General features: G+C 40.7%; 1 protein-coding gene across 2 annotated transcripts in view; it reads right to left on the bottom strand.

The window, feature by feature from the left end:
• Nucleotides 1-27,484, bottom strand: part of MAP3K5 (mitogen-activated protein kinase kinase kinase 5) — a 107,172-nt gene that overhangs the window by 51,870 nt on the left and 27,818 nt on the right. For both annotated transcript variants that reach the window (XM_075413961.1, XM_075413962.1), the window contains exons 2-8: nt 24,837-24,976; nt 21,950-21,973; nt 12,562-12,755; nt 12,128-12,296; nt 11,066-11,172; nt 7,406-7,576; nt 965-1,077 (exon numbers count right to left, since the gene is read on the bottom strand). In XM_075413961.1, coding sequence (XP_075270076.1) covers nt 965-1,077; nt 7,406-7,576; nt 11,066-11,172; nt 12,128-12,296; nt 12,562-12,755; nt 21,950-21,973; nt 24,837-24,976 — 918 coding nt within the window. The remainder of the gene's footprint in view (nt 1-964; nt 1,078-7,405; nt 7,577-11,065; nt 11,173-12,127; nt 12,297-12,561; nt 12,756-21,949; nt 21,974-24,836; nt 24,977-27,484) is intronic.

The raw sequence follows: 27,484 nt of genomic DNA, 5'->3' as shown, positions 1-27,484 counted from the left end.
TAGCTCATTATAGATACATTAGGTGGAGTGAAGAACATTGCTTCTTTCTCACAGGACAACCTCCTCAGGAGACAGAAGGATAAAAAAAGAATTTACAGTAAGTTGAGAATTATAAAAATTCACAAAGAGTGTCAGTTGCAAAGGATATGTTACTACATATTACAACATTCAGTCCTTCTCCCACACCTTCCCTGAAAATATTACTGACTGATCTTGACTTTGCACTCTCTGCAAATCCAGCAAATCCACAAAGTCACAAACAAAACAGACACCTTAATTCTTCCTTCTTAAGGAATTTTTTTTTTTTTTTTTTTACGACAAAGGTGGTGAGCCATTGCCCCACGTTGCCCAGGGAAGCTGTGAATGCCCCATCATTGGAAGTGTTTAAGGTTAGGTTGAACAACCTCATCTAGTGAAAGATGTCCCTGCCCACAGCAAGGGAGTTGTACTAGATGGTCTTCAAAAGATCCCTTCCAACCCAAATCATTCTGCGCTTCTATGAATACAGAAATTCAGGAAACCTCAAAGAAAGCATCTGAAGAGAAACATTCTTCCCTCAGCTCATCCCAAGCTCAGGTCAAACGCATGTTCCACACTCTTCAGATGGGCCTTCTGTCCACATTTCCTACAGTTCTACAACAGGTTTTGTTTGTTTTAAAGAATGCTAGCTGGAAGTAGATTCCCCCTTCAGCTGTTCCTCTGCTTCACATAAATGTTCCCACTGCAAAGGAGGGCTCTCAGTTTTCATTGACCAGTGAAGACCTGAAGACTGGAAACAGGTCTTCATGTCAGCGCTCACCTGCAATCAGGTGGAAGTGGGGTGGGGGAGACCAACTTAAACATTCACATGCTCACTATCAAAGCATTCATATACAATCATATCTTTTTTCCCCCCTACGACAGTGGGTGGTGTCATACTTTCACTAGAAGGCAATTTCATTGTCAATTTGCAAGCTATAATTACCAACTTTCCGCAGCTCAAAAGAAGTATCAAAGCAATGTCCAGCTGCCAGGAGGAGTACTGCATAATTAATTCCCGACTGTAACGTTGGCTCCGACTCAAACGCCTTCTTGAACCTAGAAAAAACAAACATACAAGTTTACTTTCTAAATAATACAATCTAATAGCGACATAATTATACTTCTAGGTAATTTAAGTGCTTATCTTCTGTTTACACAGCAAGAATCCATGGAAGCAAAAATAGTTTACTGTTTTCCACACATGTTTTGTGGTTATTTTTAGAAGTACATTATTTATACATCCTCCTCCCATTTCCTTTCCCCTTCACACAACAAGCATAGACCATACTCATCCACCCCAGCAAAGTTATATTATCTTACCAGATTTCCAATTTCCTTTGAGATTTAAAAAAAAAAAAAAATACTATCAGCTTGTAAGTGACCCATTTCACAGTTATATTTATTAGTAAACTCATTGATTTACTCTCAAATATAGGAATTTTCACTGACTTGAAACCTTAGATTCTATTGTGGACCTGCTACAGTGACATACAAGCATATCGAAACACATAAGCGAGGGATACAAGAAGCCCCTTCACATTTAGCTATGATTTCAGCTACTCCAAATTTTGTTCTTTACTGTCTCATTGACATTGTCCTTATGGATCTGCTCACACAAAAAAGCACTATTCCAGACTATTCTCCTCAAGATGAGGCAAGCGAGCAAGAGGAACAGCAGTGGTACTCGCCTAGCACAAATACTGTCTTAAAAGAAGACCAGGGGCTTCACACAAGCACAGCACACGTTGTCTTCATGCTAGCAATGCCAGTTGCAGTGAAAACAGCGACAGCAGATCTACAGTGCTTTAAACTTGCTCTACAGAATAAAAACATGTATATATACACACCCCACCCCACATACACTCCCCCGCAGCAAACAAGACTATCCTGTGAGAGATCAGGAGCACAAGAGATTCAGTCAATACAGCTCCATTACAATGAAAGTAATGGAGTTTAAAATTACTTTCAAAAGGATGGGAAAATCCAAGCAAACCAATGGATTACACAAAAAAGTAAAGCAGGTTGTGAGATTAGGACATAACAAAGCATAGAAGAATAATCTATGCAAAAAACTAAGAATTTGTCTTCCAGACCATGCTTAGACATATAAGTAAAGCTAAGACATTTTGATGCTAGCAGGCCAGAAATATGGCTGGTTTTTTTGGTTTTATGTTGTTTGCTGTTTTTCCTGCTCTAATGATTCAGGACTTTGCACCCTTTAACATAAGTTCTGCTTTCCAAAACTGCAAGACAGGCTCCTCTTTAATCTGCTACATATATACTTTTTCTATATTCCAGCTCTGCCCAGCTCCAAGAACAGAGTCATTAGACAAGAGTCTAGCGGTCTAAAAAACAAACAAACAAAAAAGTACAATGAGCAGAGAAAACTCAGTTTCATCTTCTCTTTCATCATCTGCCTTTCCTCTTGCCCTGTGAGGTACAACAAAACAAGGAAGAAAGTACATACAAAACATTTTTGCTCACACAAAAAACGACCACAAAAATACCCCAAGCCCCATAAAAGCGCGACAACAAAACAGGCTGACACTCATCGATTCTAAGTGTGTACAGCCAGAAGAGACCCGTTGGCTGGTTTAATCTGTTTGGAGACATAGCAACTTTGGGAACCGGATTCCCTTTCTTGCCCTAGAGATCTTTCATATTGCAATCCTCATCCAATATCAGGAAAGGAAGAGAAGAAAGATTGACAGAACAATTGAGAGAAAAGAAAAAAACCTTGACAATAAGTGGTTTTGTTCCAGTTCAACAGACTCTGTATTTTCACTTTTTTGTTTTGCCCCCAAACAACTGATGTCTGGCATGACTACCCAAATTTCTCTAGTTCTTGGACAGATACATACAAAGGTTCAAAATTTAAAGGTAAAATAAGCATCTCTTATGCTTATCAACAGGTGGACACATTTGTACTATAAACAGTAATATAGGCAAAGAAGGTGGAGATGAACCTAAGTTTACAAAATTGCTTTTGCTTGCAGAAGCAATTGTCAAAACAGCCCCCAAAAAATCGCTTTCTTAAATATTATCACTGAGGCACCACCAGCGCTGCTGACAGGCTCAGTTTTGGCCACTGGAGCTGGCTGGAAGTGGCTGGTCTGACACAGGGCAGCTCCTGGTCGCTCCTCACAGAGGCTGGTCACCCCTGCAGCCCCCGCCCCAGACCTTGCCATCCATCCCCAGCAGACCAGACAGGATGTCCTGGGAATTTCTGTTCCTGGGTTCTACCTTTCTTTCCAAATTGCTTCCAAATCTCCCTTCCCCACAGCAGATACTCATTTTTCTAGCCATCTTTACATGCTACTGGCAACAACAAATATTAGTATCTTGGACATCTGTAGTTCTATTTACCTCTCCTAAATCATTACTACCAAAAGTGTAATTTTATACTTGGTGCAATCCTGTGCTGATGTTCTTAAACCTGCCTCATGTCTACATAGCCTGGACAGCAAAAATTTATAGACAAAAATAAAAATAAAAATTAACGTGTAATAATTAATTTTGAACAGATGAAAATATTCACAGTTTCTCAAACAACTCACAAATCACATCTGTTGACTGAACTGATTAAATTCAACCGGTGCAGTTGCTGCACTTTTTCATGCCCCAAAAAACCACTGGAGGAACCCACGCAGCATCGTACAAAGGCAGTAAGGTTTAAAAGTCTCCCTGTGAAGTAGAGGCTGGCTTAGCTGATACGATTATTAGAAGATCAAGAAATTCAAAGGTGACATTTAGGAAAATGTTGCAGTGCAGACACTGAAATAGGAAGGCAGCAGCAAAAAGATTTGAACAGACTCGACAGCTTTGTGAAGTCTGATTTACACTGTCAGAATGCAACAAGAAAGTGACAGTTTATAATTAATCTTTCATTTCTTATCTCATATTTATATGAAAGATGTCTTTTATTCTTCTTTTTAGTTGTCAGGAAAGCATACTGCCTGCCTGTGTTGGATTTGAGTGGCAAGGTTCTGGTGGTAGGGAAGCTACAGGGGTGGCTTCTGTGAGAAGCTGCCAGAAGCTTCCCCTGTGTCCGACAGAGCCAATGCAGCTGGCTCCAAGATGGACCAGCTGCTGGCCAAGGCCAAGCTCATCAGCAACAGTGGTAGCGCCTCTGTGATAACATAGGAAGGGAAAACACATCTGGGCAATTGCAGCAGGAGAGAGGAGTGAGACAATGTGAGAGAAACAACTCTGCAGACATCAAGGCCAGTGCAGAAGGAGGGGGAGGAGGTGCTCCAGGCACCGGAGCAGAGATTCCCCTGCAGCCCATGGAGCAGACCATGGTGAGGCAGGCTGACCCATGCAGGCCATGGAGGAGCAGATATCTACCTGCAGGCCGGGGATGACCTCATGCCAGAGCAGGCGGATTCCCGAAGGAGGCTGTGACCCCGTGGAGATCCTGTGCTGGAGCAGTTCATGAAGAACTGCAACCCGCAGGAAGGACCCACCTTGGAGAAATTCATGGAGAACTCTCTCCCATGGGTGGGACCCCATGCTGGAGCAGGGGAAGAGTGTGAGGAGGAAGGAGCAGCAGAGACAATGTGTGGTAAGCTGACCACAACCCCATTCCTCATCCCGCTGCGCTGCTCAGGGGGAGGAGGTAGAGAACTTGGGAGTGAAGTTGAGCCCGGGAAGAAGGGGAGGTGTGGGGAGAAGATGTTTTAAGATTTGGTTTTATTTCTCATTATCCTACTCTGATGTGATTAGTGATAAATTAAAATAATTTGCCCAAGCTGAGTCTGTTTTGCCTGTGATGGTAATTGGCGAGTGATCTGTCCCTGTCCTTATCTTGACTCACGAGCCTTTTGTCATATTTTTTCTCCCCTGTCCAGTTGAGGAGTGGGGACTGACAGAGCAGCTTTTGTGGGCACCTGGCAACCAGCCTAGCTAAACCACAACACTGCCTATTTCCTTTTTTTTTTTTCCTGAATAGGCCAGAGTACCTTGACATCATCAGTTGCTGCAAAAACAATGCTTTGGTTCTGCTGCCAAATTCTCATTATCTTACACAATTTATAGAATTATAGAATGATTTGGGTTGGAAGTGATCTTATAGATGTCCTAGTTCCAGCCCCCCTGCCACAGGCAGGGACATCTTCCACTAGACCAGGCTGCTCAAAGCCCCATCCAAACTGGCCTTGAACACTTTCCAGGAAGCAGCATGCACAGCTTCTCTAGGCAACCTCTTCCAGCGCCTCACCACCCTCATCATAAAGAATTTCTCCCTTATACCACATCTAAACCTACCCTCTTTTAGTTTAAAGCCATTACTCCTTGTCCTATCACTAAATGCCCTTGCGAAAAGTCCCTCTCCTGCTTTCTTGCAGGCCCCCTTCAGGTAGTAGAAGGCTGCTGTAAAGTCTCCCTGGAGCCTTCTCTTCTCCAGGCTGAACAGCCCCAATGCTCTCACTATACTTTTCCTACATCCTCATTTCTCTAAGGCCGAGGTAACAACCTTCATCTCAACATAAAGTAACACTGTCATGGAGGCAATGTTTCTGCACACTCCTTCCCCCGTTGTGGCTTGCTGTAGCACTAGAGTAGGTCTGCTCCTTCCCAAGAGCCTTCCACTGAGTTACGAGTCAACCCTTCAGCCACGTCAAGCCTACCATATGACTAACACTGGAATTCAAATCAATATCCAGCATAAAGTACAAAGCAAAAGCAACTGGCCTATCCAGTACAGCTTCCATCCAGCCCCCAGCTTGACTCGACAGAGATTGCCTTGTTTTGTGGCAGCAGGCACGGGGAGCAGTCTGCACTAGGCAGAGACTTCAGGGATTCTTCAGGGGCCAGCCGGTCAGCATCCCACCCTGCCACAGGAGCTGCCAGCCTGGTGCCCTTGCCCAACCTGGTACGCCTAATTGCAATCGCTTCCCCTTCTCAAATGTGTGAATGTCATGATTGCTAAGACACATCTATTAAAAGTGTGTTAAAACGGCTACATAAAATATCCTAGAAGTAACTACCACGTAATCATTCTTACTTCAGTTGTGTTTGAAAAATCTCAAAGTTTATCTGTTCATAAGGCACTATGAATGAGGAAAAAGCAAGATGTACAAAAGCAAAAGTAATTTCTATTTATTCTGCTTAGCCTGTGGTAATGCCTAGTATTTGTATACAGGACTACAGTTTTCTTTTCATATTAGTTCATTACATTAGTAAATTTTTTTTTTTAATACAGAATTTTGAAAGTTTGTTATGGGCTGTTCCTTAGAGGAAATAAGATTTTTCTTTAATCCAAAAATTATGAAGGGAATATGACGACAATATGCTGCATTCCTGTTATTTCAACATCTTTAAAAAACCCAGTAAACATTGCAAAACTGTGAAGCATGACCAGCAGTTACAAACTGTACTTGTAATTCTAGGGCCATAAACAGTAAACAATTCCATCTTATCTTTTACTGAAGACAGTTCTAATCTGAAGTTTACTGAAAACAAGTGATAAACGAAGAAGGAAGAAAGCAGCTTCCCATTCTAAGCAATTATTTCAATGGGCAGCTGATGAGCACGAGACCAGAACTATGATCTGATGGTGCAGGATACAGAAACACAGATCATCTGTATCTTCATCTGAATCACAGTGGAGAAAAGCAGCTCATCTTGACAAAAGTCCAGCACGGCATCCAGTGCCTCCATTTCAAGTATGTCACTACTGGGAATTAAAAGCCTTACAGATAAAATGAGACAAACCCCAATTTTTTAACCTATTCCACATAACAGTTAGCATTTTAGTGCATTTCAAAAGCAGTAAAAACCATGATATTTGCCTCAAGTTAACACAAGGATTTGTCTAGTCTATTGTACACTTCTCTATTGATGGTACTGCAGTCCACCATAATATACATATATTATATGGTAATGATGGGATGATAAAACTTTTGCCAGCGTGAGTTTAGAATGATTATATTGCTTGTGAGCATGGAAGCCGAAAAGAGACAGAATGGTACATCCTAAGCATCAGTGCAGAGTTAAAACCTCAGCACCTTCAAGCCTAGCTAGCTAACATCTTTCAGAGTGCAGATATGCCAATTGATTCACAGCTGATTAGTGTCTGGCCCCGATTCCTAAGAATAATCTAGTAAACAGGAGACTTCACATTTGTGAGAAAGGAGGAAAACACACTCTGATGAGAGCTGCCTGAACATTCAGGTCTGAGGCACTTAAAGAACTGTGCGGAACCAGATCTGTGAACAATTTAACTCTCTCATTCTTAACAGATAAACAAAGATGATTAGAAGATTCAGTGTATCCCTTAAGGATGACAAATATTTGGAAAGGAAAACAGTTGAAATACCTTCTTGCTTAAGAAGTATCCTCCCAAAGCTAACAAAAGGACATAGACCAGGAAACCAGTACTCACCAGAACGTCCCTTTGTCCCTGCTTTCTGTATCTATGAACCCAGATTCCAAAAACATGTCCTTGTAAATCCGACCAACCAGGCAGTACATATCTGAAGCTACTTGATCTTCCTGTTCTACCAGGGGAATCATAATTTCTAGAGCTTTCTGTCTGTCTCCAGGCAGATTTCGCCTATCAAAAAAGAAAAATAAAGTTAGCAAGAAACACTTTTTCATGACCATTTCTGAATATACATGTAAGACCTCATCCATGTAAAATGTGCTTCTGTACATAGATACTATGTATACACACTTTTTTCTTTCTTTTTAAATTATGGGAGACTTTTTGAACTGCTTTATGAAAGCACCCAAACATGTTTTCTCTCACTCTCTCATTAAGTATTAGCTAGAGCCAAGCACTGACAACACCAAGAGCAGCAGCCTCAAGAGCAATTCTTAGAAAGATCATGTGTTACTTTCTTACAAAATAGAAAGATATGAACCTAGGTTTCATATCTAGTATTTCCTTCACAGCAATTCATGCTTTAAAGGAAAAAAACGGTTCCTTCTTGTGTTTGTGATTTTTTTAATATACATTTTGAATCTGAAGCAAACAAATCAAAAAGCACAGACTACACTGAATTCCCATGATAGGGAAGGTTAGGAAGTGAAGCCAATAAGGTAATATTAACAAGAGTACTTCAGACAAATAAATCACATAATTGCAAGCATTAGACACTTCCTGGTGACTCACAGTTTGGATACATACATCATTCAGTACCAAGAGTTTAGAATTTTTTACATATTTGTGTACTGAGCAAGCGATTCCTTTCTCAGCAAAAAATATTCTTTGGTGGTTTGGGGAGAGTAATATATTCTTTTGGAGAAATTATTTGCAGTGTTTGAGTAGCTATAATTTGAATTTGGGGGAATATATAAAGTGTTTTTGCATCTGTCTTGCAAGCTTTGCATTGAAGAAGCTGCCTTGAAAGAAAAACAAAAACAACATCAAAAGCCACAGCCATCTTAAAGCAGATACTACTTGATCAGAGGTTCAGTAATGGGTTTTTTTCTTTCCTCTACAAGAACATACCGAAGTTATGATGCATCTGCACCTGCAGTGTCAATGTCAAACCTGAGAGACCAAAGCATGTGTACTCTAAGTGGTACCAGAGTTCCTGAGTTCATGTATGCAGCTCCAGAAGGAAGTTATGCGGAAGAGAAGGTTTAAATCAAGCAGAATGGATAACAGAGGAAGAATGAGTACTTACATCATAACAAAAATAATTAGGAAAATGGAGTAAATGCACTTGTTTGAGCAGACAAGTATGAACTGCTTTCCTGAGCAAAAAACCCAAATGGACTGTGCAAGTCTGTGCTGGGCCAACCTCTATTGATGCCTCAAGCCTGATGAGAAAGGTAAATGAAACCCAGCGCCCTCTCTTCCCAACCTTCCGACTGGTCAAATCCTAACAAATTAAGAGAAGTCCCCTCAGAACAGAGAGCTGTACTAGGCCTGCCAAGTACTTCTAGAGTGGCACAGCAAGGCTACTGTACTGCTTTGAGATGGACAAGTGCTCCCAGTCCCAGGCCCAAGGGAGAGAAATGAAGTGCTCCTGGCTGAGCAAGGAACAGTCCCCTTCAGGTCTGTGTTATTTCAGTTTCCCTGCCAATCAGTCCCTTGCCCAGTTGTTCAAGGTTTGCTTCCTTTTGTTTTCTCATATTGACCACTCCATTAAAGCAACAAGGTTAAGCCTGTAGCTTCTTTATGTTTTTTGTCCAACTTTCATTATACAAGGGCAATTTTCAGAATGGAGTTTCATGTGGATAACTCTTCCACATACTTTATCAACTATCACTAACACAGATGGAACCAATAGCTAAGCTAAACTTTATGAGAACAAAACCAAACCAATAAGGCACAAGTGTTTTATAATATGAGCCATTTACACTTTGCTGGTCTCCAGAGACAGAGGTCCCTGCTTTCCTTGCTGTTTCCTCTTCCACCATCAATGCCCTCACACACTTCCTTGATTTAGGTCAGACTAATCCTGGCTAACTGAGCCGCTCCATCCTTCCGTACTAGTGACCCGGATTAGATGCAAGAGGGACAGCTTCTTCCACAGCAAACATTCAGATGTGCAGTGTATTCCAGACTGCGCCTTAGTTCAGAAAACATCCCCTATATTCCCAGTAAGGAGAAAGCTACAATTAGCCCAAGCAGCTCCTTGTTGGCATACATCAAAGCACAAACATTTTCACGGGTATCATGGGTTCCAGTTGAATGTACAATCTAGAGAAGGGAGGGAGAGGAAAACTCAGACATGACCTCCTTTGGAGGTACTGGGTAGACCTTTTTTATGGTAGATACCCTCAAAGACTACATCTTACAGTCACACCTATAAAAACAGACCTTTCAGTCTGCAAGAAGTCCCAATAGAACAATGAAGTATAAGGATCTGCCTGAAAAGATCATACTGCAGTTTTGCAGGTTTTTTAGTGGCCCAGTGAACCAGTCAAGTCCTGTTTTCAAGGGTGAAATTGTTTTAAAATAAATGGTGACCTTGAGGTCTAAATAACTTGTTGAAACTCCAAGGTACACCTAGTGATCTTTGTAAAGGCTATGTAGAAGCGGCAGACACGTGTTGGATTGTTTAATCTGCAAAGCTCCACATATTTATGGCAAAGCAAGAACAAAAAGGGCACAATATTTATACCTTCATATAGCTGGTATAAAGGAACAAGAAAGGATCTGGACATTTTATTCAGACAAAACAATGTCAGATAGCAGGTTTTTATTTTCGTTTTTTGTTTCAAAAACAGGTTTATTTTTTCAGCTAATCATTTGTGACATATTTTGACATCACTTTGACATGATACACAGTTTTGAGCCTCCTCAGCGAACCCGAATTACAATATTCAATTCTGCGAGAAGCAGAAAGATCTGTAGATTACTTCTGCATTTCAGAATTTCATTGACTGTTGACACCTGGTCTACTCCTCTAAACATCAAAAAAAGTTCATTGTGATAACAGCAAGGGAGCAGAAAACCTCTGTAATTTCCTCTGAAAGACTCCCCTTTTAGTGCCTTGCCCAACTGCCGGTATCCTAGGAAAAAAAATCTAAGCTTGGCTCTCGTTCTACCCAAGAAAGTAGCATGTGTTGCTCCATGTGGCACATTTTGTGCATGTTATCAGAGAACATGAAAATTACTTTATTATTATAACATAACAAAATCTTCTGATGGACATTTGATGAAAGTTCTTCTCCTGTCTCCTGACACTACCAGAAGTCAGACTTGAACGAGATGATGTCTAAGTTAGCACAAAGGCTGCAGCACTGCTGCTCATGCATCAATGTTAAAAGTGTATTTTACAGAGGCAAAATAATGCTAGGTATTTCTTTGCTCCGATTTAGGTACTGAAATGAACAAGTGATGCAAACCCATGGAAAGGCAAATCAGACACTCACGCTAAAGGAAAAGGAATGGAATTTGACAGTATGAGAAAAAAAGAAAGCTTAAGATTCATCACAAAGCTCAGTCCTCAAAGTCGCCTCGGTGAAAACACTAGACCTGCGTATGAGGATTCCAGTAGGGAACTTCACACAGGCTTGGTGATCCTGGGTGAAGTTTGCAGTTCTGATATACTGTTCAATAGCGGAAGGAAGGGTAGGTTCTTACCTGTTCAGCGCAAACGCATAATGAAACCTCACATGGTGGTGGGAAGCCAAGTCAAAAGTAGGCAGTTTTTCTAAAGTTTTCACCAGTTTCACAATGGAATCGTAATCCTTTCAAAAGAAGGGAATAATGAAGTTTTAAGTGGCTGTACTGAGGTATGCCTATAAAAACTCATCTGTGAACTAACCACTTCTTGTTTCATGCTAAGAAGTATTTTCAGTTCATTGTAAGTTTTATAGATTTCAGTTTCTTCAGTCTCAAACTGTAAACAGAAATGTGAATATGAAGAGTATTTAGCAGGGAAATACAATTTGGTGTGTACTGTACTGCTTCAACATACTAAAATTTCCACAGGTCCACATCTATTTAATGACTAAAGTCAGCTTCAGGGGCTAAACACACATCAGAGTTCATATTATACAGACATTACAATGCTAACTGCATCTGAATTAAGGCATTCCAAAACTGTGAAGTAGGCATGAGCCACAAAAAAAATTAAAAGAATCCTTCAATACCACAATTTTCAAAGGGGCTTACTCACTGACACATTTAGAAAAACAAACAAAACCAAAATCAAACCACTTCAAAACGTTTAAGGAGCAACAGTTGAAATTATGTACAACAAAGCAAGCAATTACTAGTACCATTCCAGAAGCCGAAATGCGTATGAGCAGGTTATGTTTCCACGAGAAATGTCACAAGCCTGGTGACAAAGAACACACAGATAACAATAGCGGAATGCTACGACAGCCTTTAAGTAGGACACAGTATGGGCTGTTCATCACACAGTAATGCTGAGACAGAGAAGAATTTTTATATGTTGTGTACTTTTTAGGTCCTGGTTATAAAATAACAACACTTTTTTGCTATGTAAAGGCAAACGATAAACAGTGGAAGTACAAAATGAAGTAAAAAGCATCAGTGAAGATACTGTAAAAGATTGTTACTAGTGTGCATCATTCATACGGTTAGTTAGTAAATGTGTGCAAAATACACTAGAAATTTCACTAAGAACGTAATTTAATTTACTATGTTTTAGATGACCTTAGAGCATAGGATTCATACCTGGATGTCTCTGTAGGACAGCAGCAAGTTTATCACAATGTCAGCAGACAAGACTTCAACATTGTCCACCCTCTGTCGAATCCTTGCCAGCTCTGCCGCAAGCTCTTTGCCCGTGTAGAGGGTTCGGGCCTTCCTGATGTCGTTCAGAATGGATTCCCGGAAATACTGGCTGGAGAGGAACAACTTCACGTTAGCAACTTGGGACAGGTCCCTCGCATTTGTTTTTCCGGCCCTGCAGCTCTCCCACAATGTATACACAGAATGTTTATTAATGGAGCGGTGTCAATGGAGAGATGTAGTCAAGTTAAATTATTCATTATCACTTTGTCTCAACAGAAGGCAGAACACTGCATCACCCTGAAGCAAGAGTCTGACATTCACATTACCAGCAGGAATATCTGAATTTTATACAAGGGCACAAAAAGACAACTCACCTTGAACTGGCCTGTGCCACCTTCAAGAGCTGAATAAATCGATCCACCAGAGGTAAGCATATAGGCCCCAGCAGCGACTCAAAACTTGGCTGCATCAGTTCTGTTAGTCCCTTCATAAAACTGCTATCACAGCAGTACACCTTGTTATGTGGAGTTATCATATAAGGAACAAATATGTAGTTACCAGTGCACATCTGTAGGGAAACAAGGTGCAATATTTAGGGCAGTTATGGTCTGACAAGCCTAAACATAGAACAACTGCATACACTACCTGCAGAATTTCAGCTGTTATAGTTAAAGGGAGATCTGCTGCTTACTTCAGCAAAACCAAGATTTTACCTATGAAGCCAAGAATTACACAAATTCAATTTTCATTCTTTCATATTTCTGAACTGCCTCCTGTAAGATGAGTCTTTTTAGAATCATCACGTTGGCCTTAAAATAGTCAGTACATCAGCTCAATAGCTCAACAATTCTGAGGGCACGCCCTAGTTTCTCCGAAGCGACAGGCGGACCCAAGCGAAGCCAAGGTATGCTCTTTTCAAGGTGACTGGTGTTCAGAAGAGAGCAAGCACTCTGCAATTTAGTATAGTTAGGCTCACAGACCTTCAAAACAATAACACAAGCTAGTTGCCTCACAACAGGAAAACTGCAGAGAAAACTAATCCTCATATGAGCTGCAAAATAACTCAAATCGTTTAGCGTAACAAAGACAAATTAAATTCCCTGCTATGTAGCAAACCTTCCTGGCCAGTGGGACTTAAAACCATACATATTTCAGAATAATCACTTAGGGAATGTCTCATCAGGGCCAAACTGTATTGATTTCTATATATCAATGTATGACAGATACTTTGCCAAAAAAAAAAAAAAATCATTTAGGTTTATCTTCCAGGAAAGAGGGAGGCAAAATGTGTGGTGCACATAGAAAGCTTGCTGAATATTTGTGGTTCTTAACTATGAGACAACACACCACCAAAATCTGGAGGAGTTCTGCCACTTGGCTTTCAAAGCTCAGACTCCACTATTGAAGTGGCCAGCAGCCCAACAAGAAAAGCCTTAAGGAAGCAATTCTTGAGACCCTTCATTTTGGTACCACCCTTAAATTGCTTCCAAGGTTAATTACTTTGTGGTCAGCTGCTTCTGCTCTTCCAGAAGTCAATACAGCAATGAGGACATCGCTTCAGAGACTCCTCTGGCAAACTGAGCTCCATGCATCGCAACAACAGTGACTGAGTAATTTTCAAATGCACAATACCAGCTGCGTGCTCAAAACATGCATTTTAACATGCATTATTTGATTTTAAAAACATGGAAGGATTGAGGTACTCTAGTTTGTATAAATTTATGTGTACACATATGTCAGTAAACATATGTTACATATGTTTGTGTAGAGATCAGAGACTGGCTATGAAGAGGGCAGGAATTGCTCTTTTTTTTTAATTACACCTATTAATGTTATGAAAACATAAGACTCTGCTATAAAGGCAATTCCATCCCCACTTCTGAGGGCTATAGCCAAACTCTGTAAAATTTAAAGTTAATCAATACAGGCATTTACAGGAGGCCCCCTGAGCTCAGCTAACCCAGAACTTGATTGGACATTACTGAACACACAGACTTGCACAAGGATGGATTTAGTCTTCCTCCCCCAACAACCACAAACTATTACAGCTGAATAGCTAGGACACATTTTACTGTGCAGGAGGGTAGCAATTCCAAAGGAAACTTGAGAACTGGCAAGCGTATGACAATGTTTTTAACAAGCAACTGAGGAATGCGATGCTAGAACGCAAACTGCTCACATTTACGATGGAGAACTGAATGGACACATCTGCTCAAGAATACGCTAGCATGCAAGGCGATGACACACTTTCAAGGGTGAGTGGACGAACCTTTGACCCTGCTAAAACCTAATAAACCCCACAATCAAAAGTAGAGAAGAAATTATGAGTTTGTTGGAACTGGTTTCAGCAATTACAGGACAAGGGTAGGCAGTGACTGGCACAGGAGGCACTATTAAACATAGGCAGACTATTCTCCAACTTTCCTCTTTTAAATAAAAAAGTTTGAGAAAAGTCAGACCCAAGAGAAAGACTGAAGTAGCTACAGATATCCTGGGGCAAACATTCTACTTCCTAATGTTTATTCAGTGCATTAAAAATAAGTTCAAGACTGGCTGCAGGAAGGCCTTCTCAGATCTCTGGCACATTGTTTCCACAGTTCAGGTCTGAAATAAAAATCAACTCTGAAAATGGATGTTTCCAGCTTTTGAAATCCACAGAACCTGAAGGTTATCCCAGCGTAATGATCAGGCCACCTACAGAGACAGTACTGGAGTCTTCACAGATCATCCTACAGGCAGGAAAAAACTACTCTTTCTTCAGAGACCAAGTGCTTGAGTCTGTTACTGCTCTGTTACTGAGGCAAGAGCTCTTATGAACTGATGCCGAGCACACCTTCTGTAGGAATCGGGTATCTATTTCAGCGCAACAAGAGAACCAGCAAAAATTAGTTTACATGCATTTTTCCTGTTACCTGAGCGGAAAAAAAAAAAAAGCTGGTTGTATTCTAGAGCCTGCTATAGAAGACTCGCAGACCCAGCAGCCTTTGGAAGCAGTGGACAAGAAAGAACTTAACAGTAAAAGGCAGGAGAAACCACTACGTGGGAAGAAAACAGAAGAAAAAATCAGTTCGCAGTTGTTCAGAGGGCCCCCAGGGTTCTCAGGGAATTCTCAAGGCAGAACCTCACCTTGATCCTCAGTGGCAAGCAGTGCGGGAACACAGTGGCCTTGCCCTCAGCCAGGGCATGCATTTTGCTTGTTCAGTTAACCTAGGTAGGCAGTTACGTTTTGTGGGGAGCCCTGCACCTCTGACACCTCTCAAATTTGGCAGAAATTCATCAGACAGACAAAACAGACAGACACAAAAAGAGGGTGGATGATGAAAAAACAGTACAAGCTCTTAAGTTTCATTTCCTTAGGAAATAGGCTTTAAAAAAAAAACAAAAAAACACAACAACAAAAAAAAAACCCAAACAGAAAAAACCCACATGCAGTGAAGTTAAGAAATACAAGAAATATTGACCTAAATTTCACTTTCCTAGCTAAGGAGTACACCAGATATTTAACAGCTGAACCTGAGAAAGGCAGACATGTATTAGGTCTGGTAACAAAAGAAAAAAAAAAGTTATATGTTATTTACTAAAGGTGGTGGTGGAAGAAGATAACAGCAGCAGCAAGACTGCTCTTGTATAATACAGTCTACAGTCTCCCACTACGGAGAAACATATTTTGTCACCATCACAAATTTTGACTACACAGAGCCCAACCCTGACTGCATTTGGGCAACGACTGGGACAGGAGCTCGAGAGCACCAGGCTGTGGGGGCAGCAGCCGAGGAGCTGCTCCACAGTCAGACAGTACTAAACCTCCCTCCCCAAAGCAGAGTGCATGACTTGCTTCTTTCCTCACTCCCAGGCTATGCAACCTCCATCTCAGCCGCTTTTACTTCCCTTCTCACCTCACTCTGTCAAAATATAAGCTACACTAACTTGGGTCAGAAGGGATCAGGTGCTCCTTGGCACACTGACTGCCTATCTGCTCACACATTGCTTTGCATTTTGATTTAGTGCATGCTATTCCACTTCAACATTTAAGTATATTCCACTTATTCTAATAAAATCAGTCCTGTAACACTCCATCCCAACTCTGATCTCATAAGCTCTGATATTCTTTCCTACCCCTAATTAACTTCACTCTAGATTCTAAGTTTGCTGAGCACCCAAGACAAAATTGTTGTTTTCCTTTGACCTATTCTTCTGACTCACCATACCATGTACAATCAAAGTAAGAGAATCAAGCTATTCAAGAAAAATGGACAATTTTTGAAGGACTAACACCTTAAATCCAATTGCCATATTCTCAGCTACATCAACACCCTTTAAAAAATGTGAGTCACATAAAGGGTCTTCAAAAGTGGGTGGGAATAGACCCCTCTGATCAAAAACAGGTGCTAGAAGTTTCATTTTCCAACCATCTTTCTTTACAAATCCCTCATTATTTAAGGTTCAAAAGCTCATATTACACTAATGAAAGTTACAAAGTGATTGCAGGTCACCTGAGCTGTAAACTGAAAGGCACTACTGAAAACATCAGGGGCTGGGAGAGGCCGCCAGTGTGCACACAGATAGTTGCTATGGTTCAGCCAAATGCACAAGAACTCAGGGCATTTGATAAGGTAAACTTGGCCTGAGCCCTCAGCTCAGCTGAACTAGTTATATCTAGGAGATACAAACATATGGATCTCTGAAGGCTTTGAGCTGACACACTTGGTATTTGGCAACATCAGGCCACCTTCTGAAAGGCTGCCTGGGTCATAGCCCATTTCACCAAATCAGTCAGACCAATCAGCAGACAGAAGCACCGGCTGGAGCCAGCTACACATCCAGAAACACTTACCACAAAGTGATGAAATCTGCAACTCCTTTTTGCAAATGTTTTAAATGGTTTATACTTTTATAATGTCCCTTTCTACTTACCGTGCAAGATTAAACAATTCCTGAGCATGTGTAATTCCACTTTAAATACAGACATAAGACAGTCTTAATAGCTCTACAGTTACAGAATTTAAGATCACGGTGCTTCTAGTTAGACCTACCGGTCAGTGGAACACTAAGCACTTCTTTCTCGTTTGATATAGCAACTATTTGTATTTAAGAGATAATAAAAATGCACAGCATATGGTTATATTTTAATGACCACTAAAATAACATAAATCAGCCCTTCTTTCAATATCCCTTTCTGGTACAGAGCTGTTGGTTGTGAAAGGGGCAGCCTTTTGGAAATTCAATTTGGAGACCATGTCTTGTTTAGAAAGAACATCATGCAACAAGGTAGACACTGTTCTTTCTCTCATAAATACACCTGACACAGTACAGATGATTTTTCTCTGAAAGTTGTACAGATAAAGACGACATACTGCTGTGCAAATAAGCGTTTTAAGTTCTGCCCAATTGATTCTCAGATCTGGAATTTTACTTCAAAAAGAGTGAGAAAAATCTACTAAATCCCACAGAACCAACAGTGCGCAGTCCTCTTGATGCCCTCAGGCTGTTATTAACACTGCTCTGCTGGAATTTTTTAATAGTCAAATATCTACAAGCAGAAGAAAGCTGTCCTCAAATACAAGAGGTGTCAAAGAAAACAAAAATCCCCCCCAAACAAAACCATGATGCTTTAGTCATGCATGGGAGAATCCCCCAGAATCTCATCTACTTGCCTAAGCTTCAGGTCAGCATCCAATGTAACTTTTTTTTTAATAAATAAAATTAGCTGAGGTAATAAAAATAGCGAGTATCTCTCACGGTAGGAACCGTTCTTCCTGCTGACTCTCCTCTAATTAAAATCAGCTTTTTCGTAGTTCTTTCAAGAAATATCTGCTCTTATTTCAATTCTTCTGATGAGAGTTATCTTAAAGGCAACTTTCTGACTGCACATGGTGTTGCATGTAGCAGATGGCAAAATCCTAAACCAAGTTATTAAATCTATTCCCGCCATCCCCCAAACACACAGTAAATTAACATGTGCCGATGCTTTAATGAATACAGATTTGGTATGGGTTCACTTGAAATCCCACTCACATAAATGACAGCCTTGCTATTGATTTGAAAAGGAACACAAGCAAACCTCACACCTCAAATGAGCTGAAGCACAGAGACTGAGTCTACTCTTTTAAACACTTCACGTTTTCTTCGGGAATATATTCTTTCTTTATATGCCCAGCAATAACGTTCTATTGCAACCATGCCACATCCTAAATGCTTGTTAAAAACTAGTATACACTGTATGTGGTCATACTCACACAGGAAAAAAGTTCTAACTTTTTCCAAGGAAAGTATGTGTCCAATATTTTAGTCAAAGAATTCAAAAAGTGAAAGAACAAGCAAGAGACAGTGATGTACCATAAGGAACAATAAATACCACCGTTATGATCAATGAAATATTTACTGAAGGTTACCACACAGCATTTTTACATACCTAGATACCAAAAATCAAACTGCTCCCAAATCATTTTGTCAGCTGGGTCAGGAGTATTAAAAACATTTCCCCTTATTTCCACAGTGAAAGAGACCAATAGCTAAAGACATCCTACGGCATCTACAGCGTTGCAGCAGTGCCTACATGGAGACTCCACGCTCGCAGACGCCTCTGGCACGCCTCACCCCAGGTCACTCACTCTCCCGTTGAAGGGGCACTACACCAAACGGCCTCCCAAGCTACACCTCGAACAGGAGGCGGGTAGGAAGGGCTATAGAAAACCAGTAGAAATCACAGTCTCTGATCCCACTGTTCAGCCGCTGTCGCCCGTGAGCCAGGTGCCCCGCAGAGGGGCTGCAGCTGCCCCCCCATCGCCCATCGGACCAGCCCCACAGCTGCACCGTGGGCCCACAGCCCGGCAGCTCCCAAGGCTGCCCGTCACCCCAGCCCGGTCCGAGCCAGCAGCTGCACCTGAAAGGCCAGTGCTGTGTCGAAGTGTGACTTAACGCAATTGGCTGCAAACCATACGCGTAATGCGTGCACATTAAACTTCCTCAGATTCAGCAAGTAGTAAAATTAAAAAAAAAAAAAAAAGAATAAATGGCCATTTGGAACCTGACCTGCAGCTTTTCTCTGAAGTTGATAAGATTCAAACCAGAGAGAACTATGATGAAATAAAAAATGGTGAGCTAAAGCAAGCAAAGTACAGCCATGTGCTGTAACCTTTATACTAACATCTCCTTGTGACTGAAACTCTTTACTGGTAGTTTCTAAAATCCCTCTGCTGCTTGGTTGACCTCAAAAATCAGATAACAGGAAAAACTAAACTTAAGCTTTATTTTATATCAAAATAACTGCCTCTTGTTGAAGTAGCACTCCATGTAAAAATGTATGGTTTTGATATTACTGCAACATTTGGAAAAGGTCCAACTAAATAGCTATAAAACCACATATAACAGGAAATGAGCCTATGTTATCTTGCACTGCTCTGCCCTGGCAGGCTCCAGGCAGCTTATCCTAGCTGTGCAACATCGTATTGACTATTATTAGGAAGCACAAAAAATCCAGTCAGAACAAAGAACAAAGCAGTTGGTAATGGATTTTTTTTTTTTCTCTCTCCACTAGTTTTAGGGATACAAGGTTCAGGAAAAGCAAACAGAAGGCATTTCAGTTAGATATATATATATAGATACACACACGCACGCACTTGTTTTGCAGCCTTTTTAATCCCTGTTACAGCCCGATGTCTGCGTGCTATTAAAAAACATGTTCTAGAACAGCAGGACTAAACTCCTGGTTTACTCATGCACAAATTTCCTTTTTTCATATTTGAAACCTCACATTATCATTCATATGACTATTTTTAGTAAGGGTGGGCATCAGTCACAGCCTCTCAAGAACAGCACCTTTGTCATACCCATTAATCCAAGAGTCTTAACGATTTATAAAGAAACACGATTTTCATGAAGCAGGAATTATAAAGTTGGGCACACACCAACATTGTGAAAGTCTACTTCCAGGTAATTTGGCTGACATCATGCCAAAAAAGGAGGAAAAAGTAGGGTGGGGGGAATAATCAGTTGCAGAGTTACAAAGCCAGTTTCACCGACTTCCCTGTTCTAAGCTCTGGGAAAATACTTCCTGCCAGAAAAGATGTTATGTGGGTGTGCTCGAAAATATCTGTGACTCTCAAGGAACACATTTGTTTTGTGGCATGCACTGAAACATTTCTAAAAGTGATAAATGACAGTTTCACCGCCACCTATCCAAGTTTAAATGGAAAACAGAACAATCCTTTCTCAAACAGATGAGGGCCAAGTTACCATACCTCTCCTTGAGCTTCAGAGACTGTCATTTAAAAATAGGACAAGATGACATGTCCCCTTTATTCTACTGCACCAGCCATCTCCCGCTGGTTTCCTGCTAAGAGAGCTCTTCCCCCCACCCTCCCAGAGACACTACATTAGTCACACATCATTTTCCCTAGATCCTGGGCCACCACAGCAAAAATACAGAATGCAATACATCCATTTACAAGAAAGGCCTTACTGTTCTCTCTCAATTTATGTAGGGGTCTAACTGATCATTTACCCCACTTTCATTAGAGAAAGGCAAGAGGTTTTTGGTCTAGCATGTCATTCATAGTATTCTGTCTCTGAAGAGCACTTTTTCATTAAGACTGATACAGAAAGTCTACATGGAGCCCTCTGCTGCCTTTTTTTTAAATATACATATAATTCAAAATGCAGCATTAGGGCCAAAGCTTGCACTGGTGTCGAAGCCATCTTTAGAAACTTTTATCAGCTATACTAGATAACTGCACCTTTTTCAAAAAATCATGTTTCATACTGGCAAAAGTCAGTGCTTAATCCACAAATTGCACTGTGAAATAAAAAAAGTAAAACCAGGAATACTGCAGCTTTTATGGCAGTTTTAACACTGTGGGAAATAAAACTGCACAGATTTCTAAAGTTACATACTCCATACGCCCCTTAGAAAAGTTTCTTCAAATACACAGAAATGTACAGCACACACATGGCACCTCAGGGTATCTACGCACCACTGACTAACTGCTATAAAATGCTATCTTAGCATATATGGCTACCGGTAAGTCCTGCAGTGAAGCCAAGAACCACTCAACGTGCCAGATACGTATTCTGACATGACTGGCCCTGCTGCTCCAGAGCAAACCACGCTGAGAAAGCAGTACTCTAGCAGTCACACGTCGGCTTCCTTTGGACCTGGGAGTGAAGAAGGGAAGGGGAGGATTTGCAAGGCCAACCTCAGAAACCAGAGGGATGCCAGGGTGCAGAAACCTACAGATTAATGACTGGCAGTCCCAGACAGACTACCGGAATCTGCACTGCTCTAGGAGTAACAGGTTCCAGGACACAACTTCCGGAAATACATACACACACACTCTCTCTTTATAAATATATATATTTTCATAGCTGTAGCCATGGGTTTCTAAAATGAGCATAAGTTTCCAAACAACTCTCCCCTTCAATAAAGTATTTTTAAAAACACTAAAGAACACCGTACAGAAAAAGGCAATGGAAAAAACAAAATGACAGATGTAAACGTTATGTGAAAAAACATGACAGAGAAGTAAAGGCAGCAAGGAAAATACCACTGATAGACAGAGGCAAGGTAAGAAGTGAGCCTGGTACCTAGCAACAAAGTGATATACATAGTTTTGCTGCTAGGATTTCCAGAATTCTGCATCTAACTCTGTAAAATACAGTAAGAGTGTTAAACGATTCAAGTGGAAAACATAAGATAAACAACATTAAATGGAACAGAAGTTTGGAATGCCTAGAATTCAACTGGCACCCAGAAATCATACTTACATTATTCTTCTGGCAAATAATTTCCTGGAATAAAAAAGAAGAAAAAAAATAATGTTGATAGCACTGAACAGCTACTAAGAAAGATATCTGACCCATACGACTTGCTAATATTAATGTTTACAGAAACAAGACAGGGAAAGGCTGGTTGGTAGATGTTTTCTATGCCTGTCAAACCAATATAAATCAAATATTGTCTCAGGAGAGACAAAACGACTACAGAACAAAGTAGATACATACATCCTATTTATATATACAGGAGTATATGTGGTATGTGCCTTGTATATACATATGCAAACATGTACCTACCCCTCCCTATATAAATTTTTCTAGAAGTATGCTGTCCAAGGGTTGACTATTAATATACATGCACTCATATTTGAGAAGTTAAATATAGTAACACTTTGCTGCCAGTAGAAGAAACTGTGAAGAATAGTAAAAGCAGTATTTCTAGGAGGTTTTAAAATATTCCAAAACTAGTTCAAATTCATGTTGCCCTAATAGGTTTAATGCAAAGAATGTTATCTCCACATTTTAAATGTACAGTTTCAGAGAACAAGAAGCCCGAGCACATACGGATGGAAAGGGCCGGTTCTTGCACTCTAAACTGGGTGTACAACCCAAGTGCGAACCACTTGCAGACAGTGACCTTGCTTTCAGGAAAGTTTGTCAGCAAGTTCTGATCCCAGCAACTGATAACCCTGCCAGACTTATCAGACAGCTACGCTACACCTCTGCCACTGGGACCACTAAGCAGCTTCACCTCCACCACAGCATCAAAAACAAACACAGTGGCAAACCAAGGCACCTTGTACTTTTCACGCTGCATTAAGTCAGGCTTCCATAAAAATGCTCTTCCCCATATTGAGGGGACAAGTTTCACATACAACTGTCACTAGCTTTCAAAGTGTGGTACAAATATGTTTATACAAACATATATGTATATAAAACCACAGGGTGGTCTACAGTGGAAGGGACCTCTAAAGATCATCTAGGTGAACCCCGCAACACGAGCAGCGACATCTTTCACTAAATCAGGTTGCTCAAAGCCTTGTCCAGTCTGACCCGGATGTTCATATAGAGGAATATTCCACCAGCAAAAGTTACCCTACATTGCTTTGTACCCCAGCTAAATCATGTTTTGTATTAAAAAGCAGTTTTGCATTTCCCGCATTTCCATAACCATTTTCATTTCTTGAATTCACCACCTTCTGTACAAGATTCTTCTGCACACATGCTCCTGCATTGCTTCTACTCTGTCTGCTGGCTGTAACAAACACAGTAACAAACACGGCCTCGACAGATGCCCAGGCATGCCCACAACTACTTTTTTCAGGCAGCCACTAAATGGCACAGAAAAGGTCTTGCTCTCTGGCAACTTTCCTGCAAACAATAAAAAGCAGCAATGTGGGCTCAGCTGAAAGCTGGAGGAAACTGAAGAGAGTCTTTCAGCAGGCACTGTACCAGTGACAACTAGGACACCCAGGTCTCCCAGTGCAGAACTGGGCTTCCACCAACGTCAGTGGTAACCTTGCATGGGACCCGTTTGCAAAGTCCAGCTCCTAAACCAGTAAAAGTTATCCCACATGCCCAAGGAAGCCTGGTGCCTCACTCCAAATGACTTTCAGTGGGAGTTGGGTATTTGGCTCCTGATCCAGTACAATAAAATCCTGCTCTGCTTATACTGTAGATCATTGTGCTTGCATAGCTGAATTCAAGCCACAGATAGGTCTTCTGTCATTAGCAGTTTTATTTTTAGGGCTTTTATCTGTATACTCTTTGTGTAGCAAAAAGAAAGGAAATAATTGGATTGCAACCAGTTCAGTTGGCTGAGAAAATCCCAAGGGAAGAGCAGGGGGAAAAAACTAAGTTACTCAAGGTACATCCATCCCAACAGAGGCCAAGCTGCAAACAAGGGGACAGAATCAAAACCAAAGAGCCTGTACTAGCCAGAAGCAGTGGAAGCAAACCCTTCATGAGAGGCGGCAGTGCCCAGATTGCAGTCTGACTCACCAAGCCGCTTACTGAAATGCTTCTTTTCAGCGGTGCCTAGAGTGGCAGCGCAATAGCATAAACCACCTCCTGATCAGAGCCAACGAATCTGAGGGAGGGGAAGTAATTGAAAAGACTGCCATCCAAGTCTGCCCACCTCATCCCTGTGGAAGTTCCTAAACCTTTACTAGAGAGTTGCAGTAGGAAGGAAGTATCAACTCCTTGGCTGACACAATTCACAGCCCCAGAGATTATCTTCAACCATCATCTTGCCTTAAGCCAACCTACTGTACTGTGAACTGCGGCCCTGAGGACCAGGCGTGAGTGTTGTTTCTGCCAACTCTGCGACACTGCTGGTGATCTCCCGCACAGCAATCCTGCAGGGACCCCATGCAAACACCTGTAGCTCAGCAAGGCCACCCGGGGCCCCACCGGGTTTGGCAGAAAACCTCTACTTTACATAGAAGCTAAAACTTAAGGATGATTTTGCTGCCCTCTACGCGCTACCATTCTCACCCGATCATTATTACTGTAACAGTTCACCCTAGACACCAGTAATTCTCTCGAATGACAAAACAGTGTATTTTAACCAGTAACAATACCATTAATTTCTCATCCGCAATTTGTCATACTTGTTCCCATCACGAGCCATTTAACACCTAGGTATTTAACAGACCATGACAGTGTCTTCTAAGTCTTTCTCTTGGGAAAACTAAACGGAGTTTTTCAGCATTTCACTGTGGCATGTTTTCCCGGCCTCAGCATACTTTTGCTATTCTTTTGTGAACCACAAGTAGCATTTTGTTTTCCACAGGAAACAGAGAACCCATCTGAAGAGTTGGACCAACTGTCTCTGTGACTTCCTCCCAGCCCACCCCGTTTTTCCATTCACAGCTACCTTCAGGGACTGCAGAGACTCCGCGTTTGTATCACAGTAGAGGATGATGTTGTTCGCCATGCTGAAGCTCTCCCTGACTCCCAGGTGGTAGAACAGGGAAGGCTGACGGAAGGCATCACTCATCTCTACCACAGCAATATCTGCAGAAAGAAATGAAAAATTGTCAATGCCATACATTGCTGGCAGCCAAATACTTCTAGGCCATGTCTTTTCACACCGTTTGCTTTGATACGACACCCAACTTTAAGTAGGAAATAAGAGATCTAGAGGGATTTCCCCATTTTAGCTGTTATGTTTGAATTTTGAATAAAGTCAGCAGGATGTGGCTTAGTTTTTTCTCTTTTCTTTTTTCCCTTCCTCCCCTTTTTTTCTTTAAATGAGACCTTCATTTCCTCAAGTAAAAAGGGGTAACACATCACGAATCAAGGAAAGGCAAAAAAGTTAATTTGGTCTCTTGAAGAATAAGATCTGTTTGGTTAATCTACACATGATGATTGATCGCCTTATGGAAAAAAAAATGAAAAAGTTACATTTGATGGGTATTTCAATCCTCTGTGCAAGTTGCAATAAAAATTCATACAATAGATATACAGTATGTTCTGTGGTGATGTACAAATTCTGTACTAGAACTTCAGAATAAAACAGCTGTAAATTAAAAGAAAGGCAAAGGTAAAGTTCCAATATAAATTACCATTCAGATCTATTTTGACTCATATTGAAAGATTAGAGAGAAAAGGACAAGGTACAGCAGAATAGGAGGAAAGAGGGAATGAATATGTAAAGCCATAGAAGCCCCCATATAAGTAAGAACTTTATTGTGCTGAGAATTCTGTTCATAATAAAATTTACCTGCATTAATAAAATTAAGCTCATGCTCAAATGCTTACAGAACAAGGAATGTAGTCCACGACTTCTCTTAAAACGTGTGTTTCACTTGCCCAGATTCACTTTTACCAATGCAAAATTAAAACAACAGACAATTATCAAGCGTCAGAAATAGTTAAGGCTTCTATTATAGCAGGCAGCATATTTTCACTGCAAAAGTCTTGTGGGATCAAGAGAGCAAAACAAGAAAATGGACTCGTCTCCACCTCTCCTACAAACACCCCTCTGTCTCTTCACCAAATTCTTTTTCTTCCTTTCTTTCAGAATCAAAAAAAAAAATTCAGAGAAATGGACTTCTGTTCAGAGCAGAACAAAATGAGCAGCCTGGTTTCCAGCATCTCTCCCTGCTGTCCCCTTCCTGTGGATGCTTTTATGACAGGAAAGGAAGACAGCAAGACAAGCTCTGTAGGCAAAAAGCTTACATACCCTCAAGTTTCTCTGCTCTAATGGATCTAGTAAGAGATTCTACCTCTAACCACAACTTTTCTCCTTGCTTGTTTCCTCAGATCATCAAAATTCTAATGAAGATATTCAATAAAAAATAAGCCTTGTGGCCATGCTCTCAAGCAAGCGTGTCTCTGCAACTCATTGAAAACTAACATCTATGAGACATCTACTCTTCACTCATACTTTACTATAACTGGCCTACAGGCTTAGAAATTATTAAAGAGCTGAAGAAAGCATAGATATACACAGGGGGATGAACAGACATTTGCCTGTACAAGTTTAGGCTCCTCAAGAAACAAGATTAAAAGAGAGAAGAGTAACATGGTGTAAAAAAGGGATTTTTTCACCCCCCTCAAAATTCAAGTATTAAATTATGTTCTCTAAAAGTTTCAAAATTTGTGTTCTCAGAACCTCCCTCTGTCAAATTTCACATAGATATCTGCAGTACGGATTCCATCCAATACATTTTACTGAAGTAAAAAAGGCAGTACATCACTAAGACCATACCTATGCTGACTTTCATTAATTTTAGGAAACTGACACATCACAAAAGCCAAACAAGAATGACAATGTTGCTACTATGTTTTGTTTGGGTGAGATTAGGGCTTATTTGTTTATTTTCTTTAGGAAGTTGCCATAATACAAGCTCTATTTTTAACCACTCTTACTCATATAAAAATCTAATCTTGAGCAACTGTATGTCTATAGTACATTTCTGTTACATTAAGCAGGAGGAAAATTTGTGCAACTTGCCATGACTTAATTCTCAAATCTTGCAAGATAATGTGCTCTCTCTAGTTGCAAAACTAAGATTAAAAAAGAAATATTACTTAAAAAAGAAAAATAAAGTGACAGAGCCTGATCAAACTCCTAATACAAAAAATACTTCAGAAATCCTATGTTAAAATGGCAAGTTCCCAAGATCACGAAGGAGGAAAGAATAACCCTTTAAAATATACATATATATATATATATATATATGATATGGTTTTGTGTTGTGTGTTTGTATTACCGGCAAAATCAGCTGGCTAAATCCATTTAACATAATTGTTGGAACAGATCTGACTCAGGGCCACACTGTAAGAAATGTTCTTGTGTCCTGTCCTATCCCTATAATAGCAATACAAAAAAACAAAAGCCTTGAGTTACTTAAACAGAGGAGGGAAGGATCACATGAATAAGGAAACATTAGTAATAAAAATTACACTACGATACTGGTATAAACTCTGTCGTGGTACTTCTATTTCTTACGTAACTAGCGGGGATCTCTTTACATTTTAAGACTTCTGTGAAATCCACATCTACTGTATAATCTC

The sequence above is a fragment of the Opisthocomus hoazin genome, chromosome 2 (assembly GCF_030867145.1).
Source record: "Opisthocomus hoazin isolate bOpiHoa1 chromosome 2, bOpiHoa1.hap1, whole genome shotgun sequence".
NCBI lineage: Eukaryota > Metazoa > Chordata > Aves > Opisthocomiformes > Opisthocomidae > Opisthocomus > Opisthocomus hoazin.
Note: the sequence above shows the minus strand (reverse complement) of the source record. Positions and strands in the feature narration are given on the sequence as shown.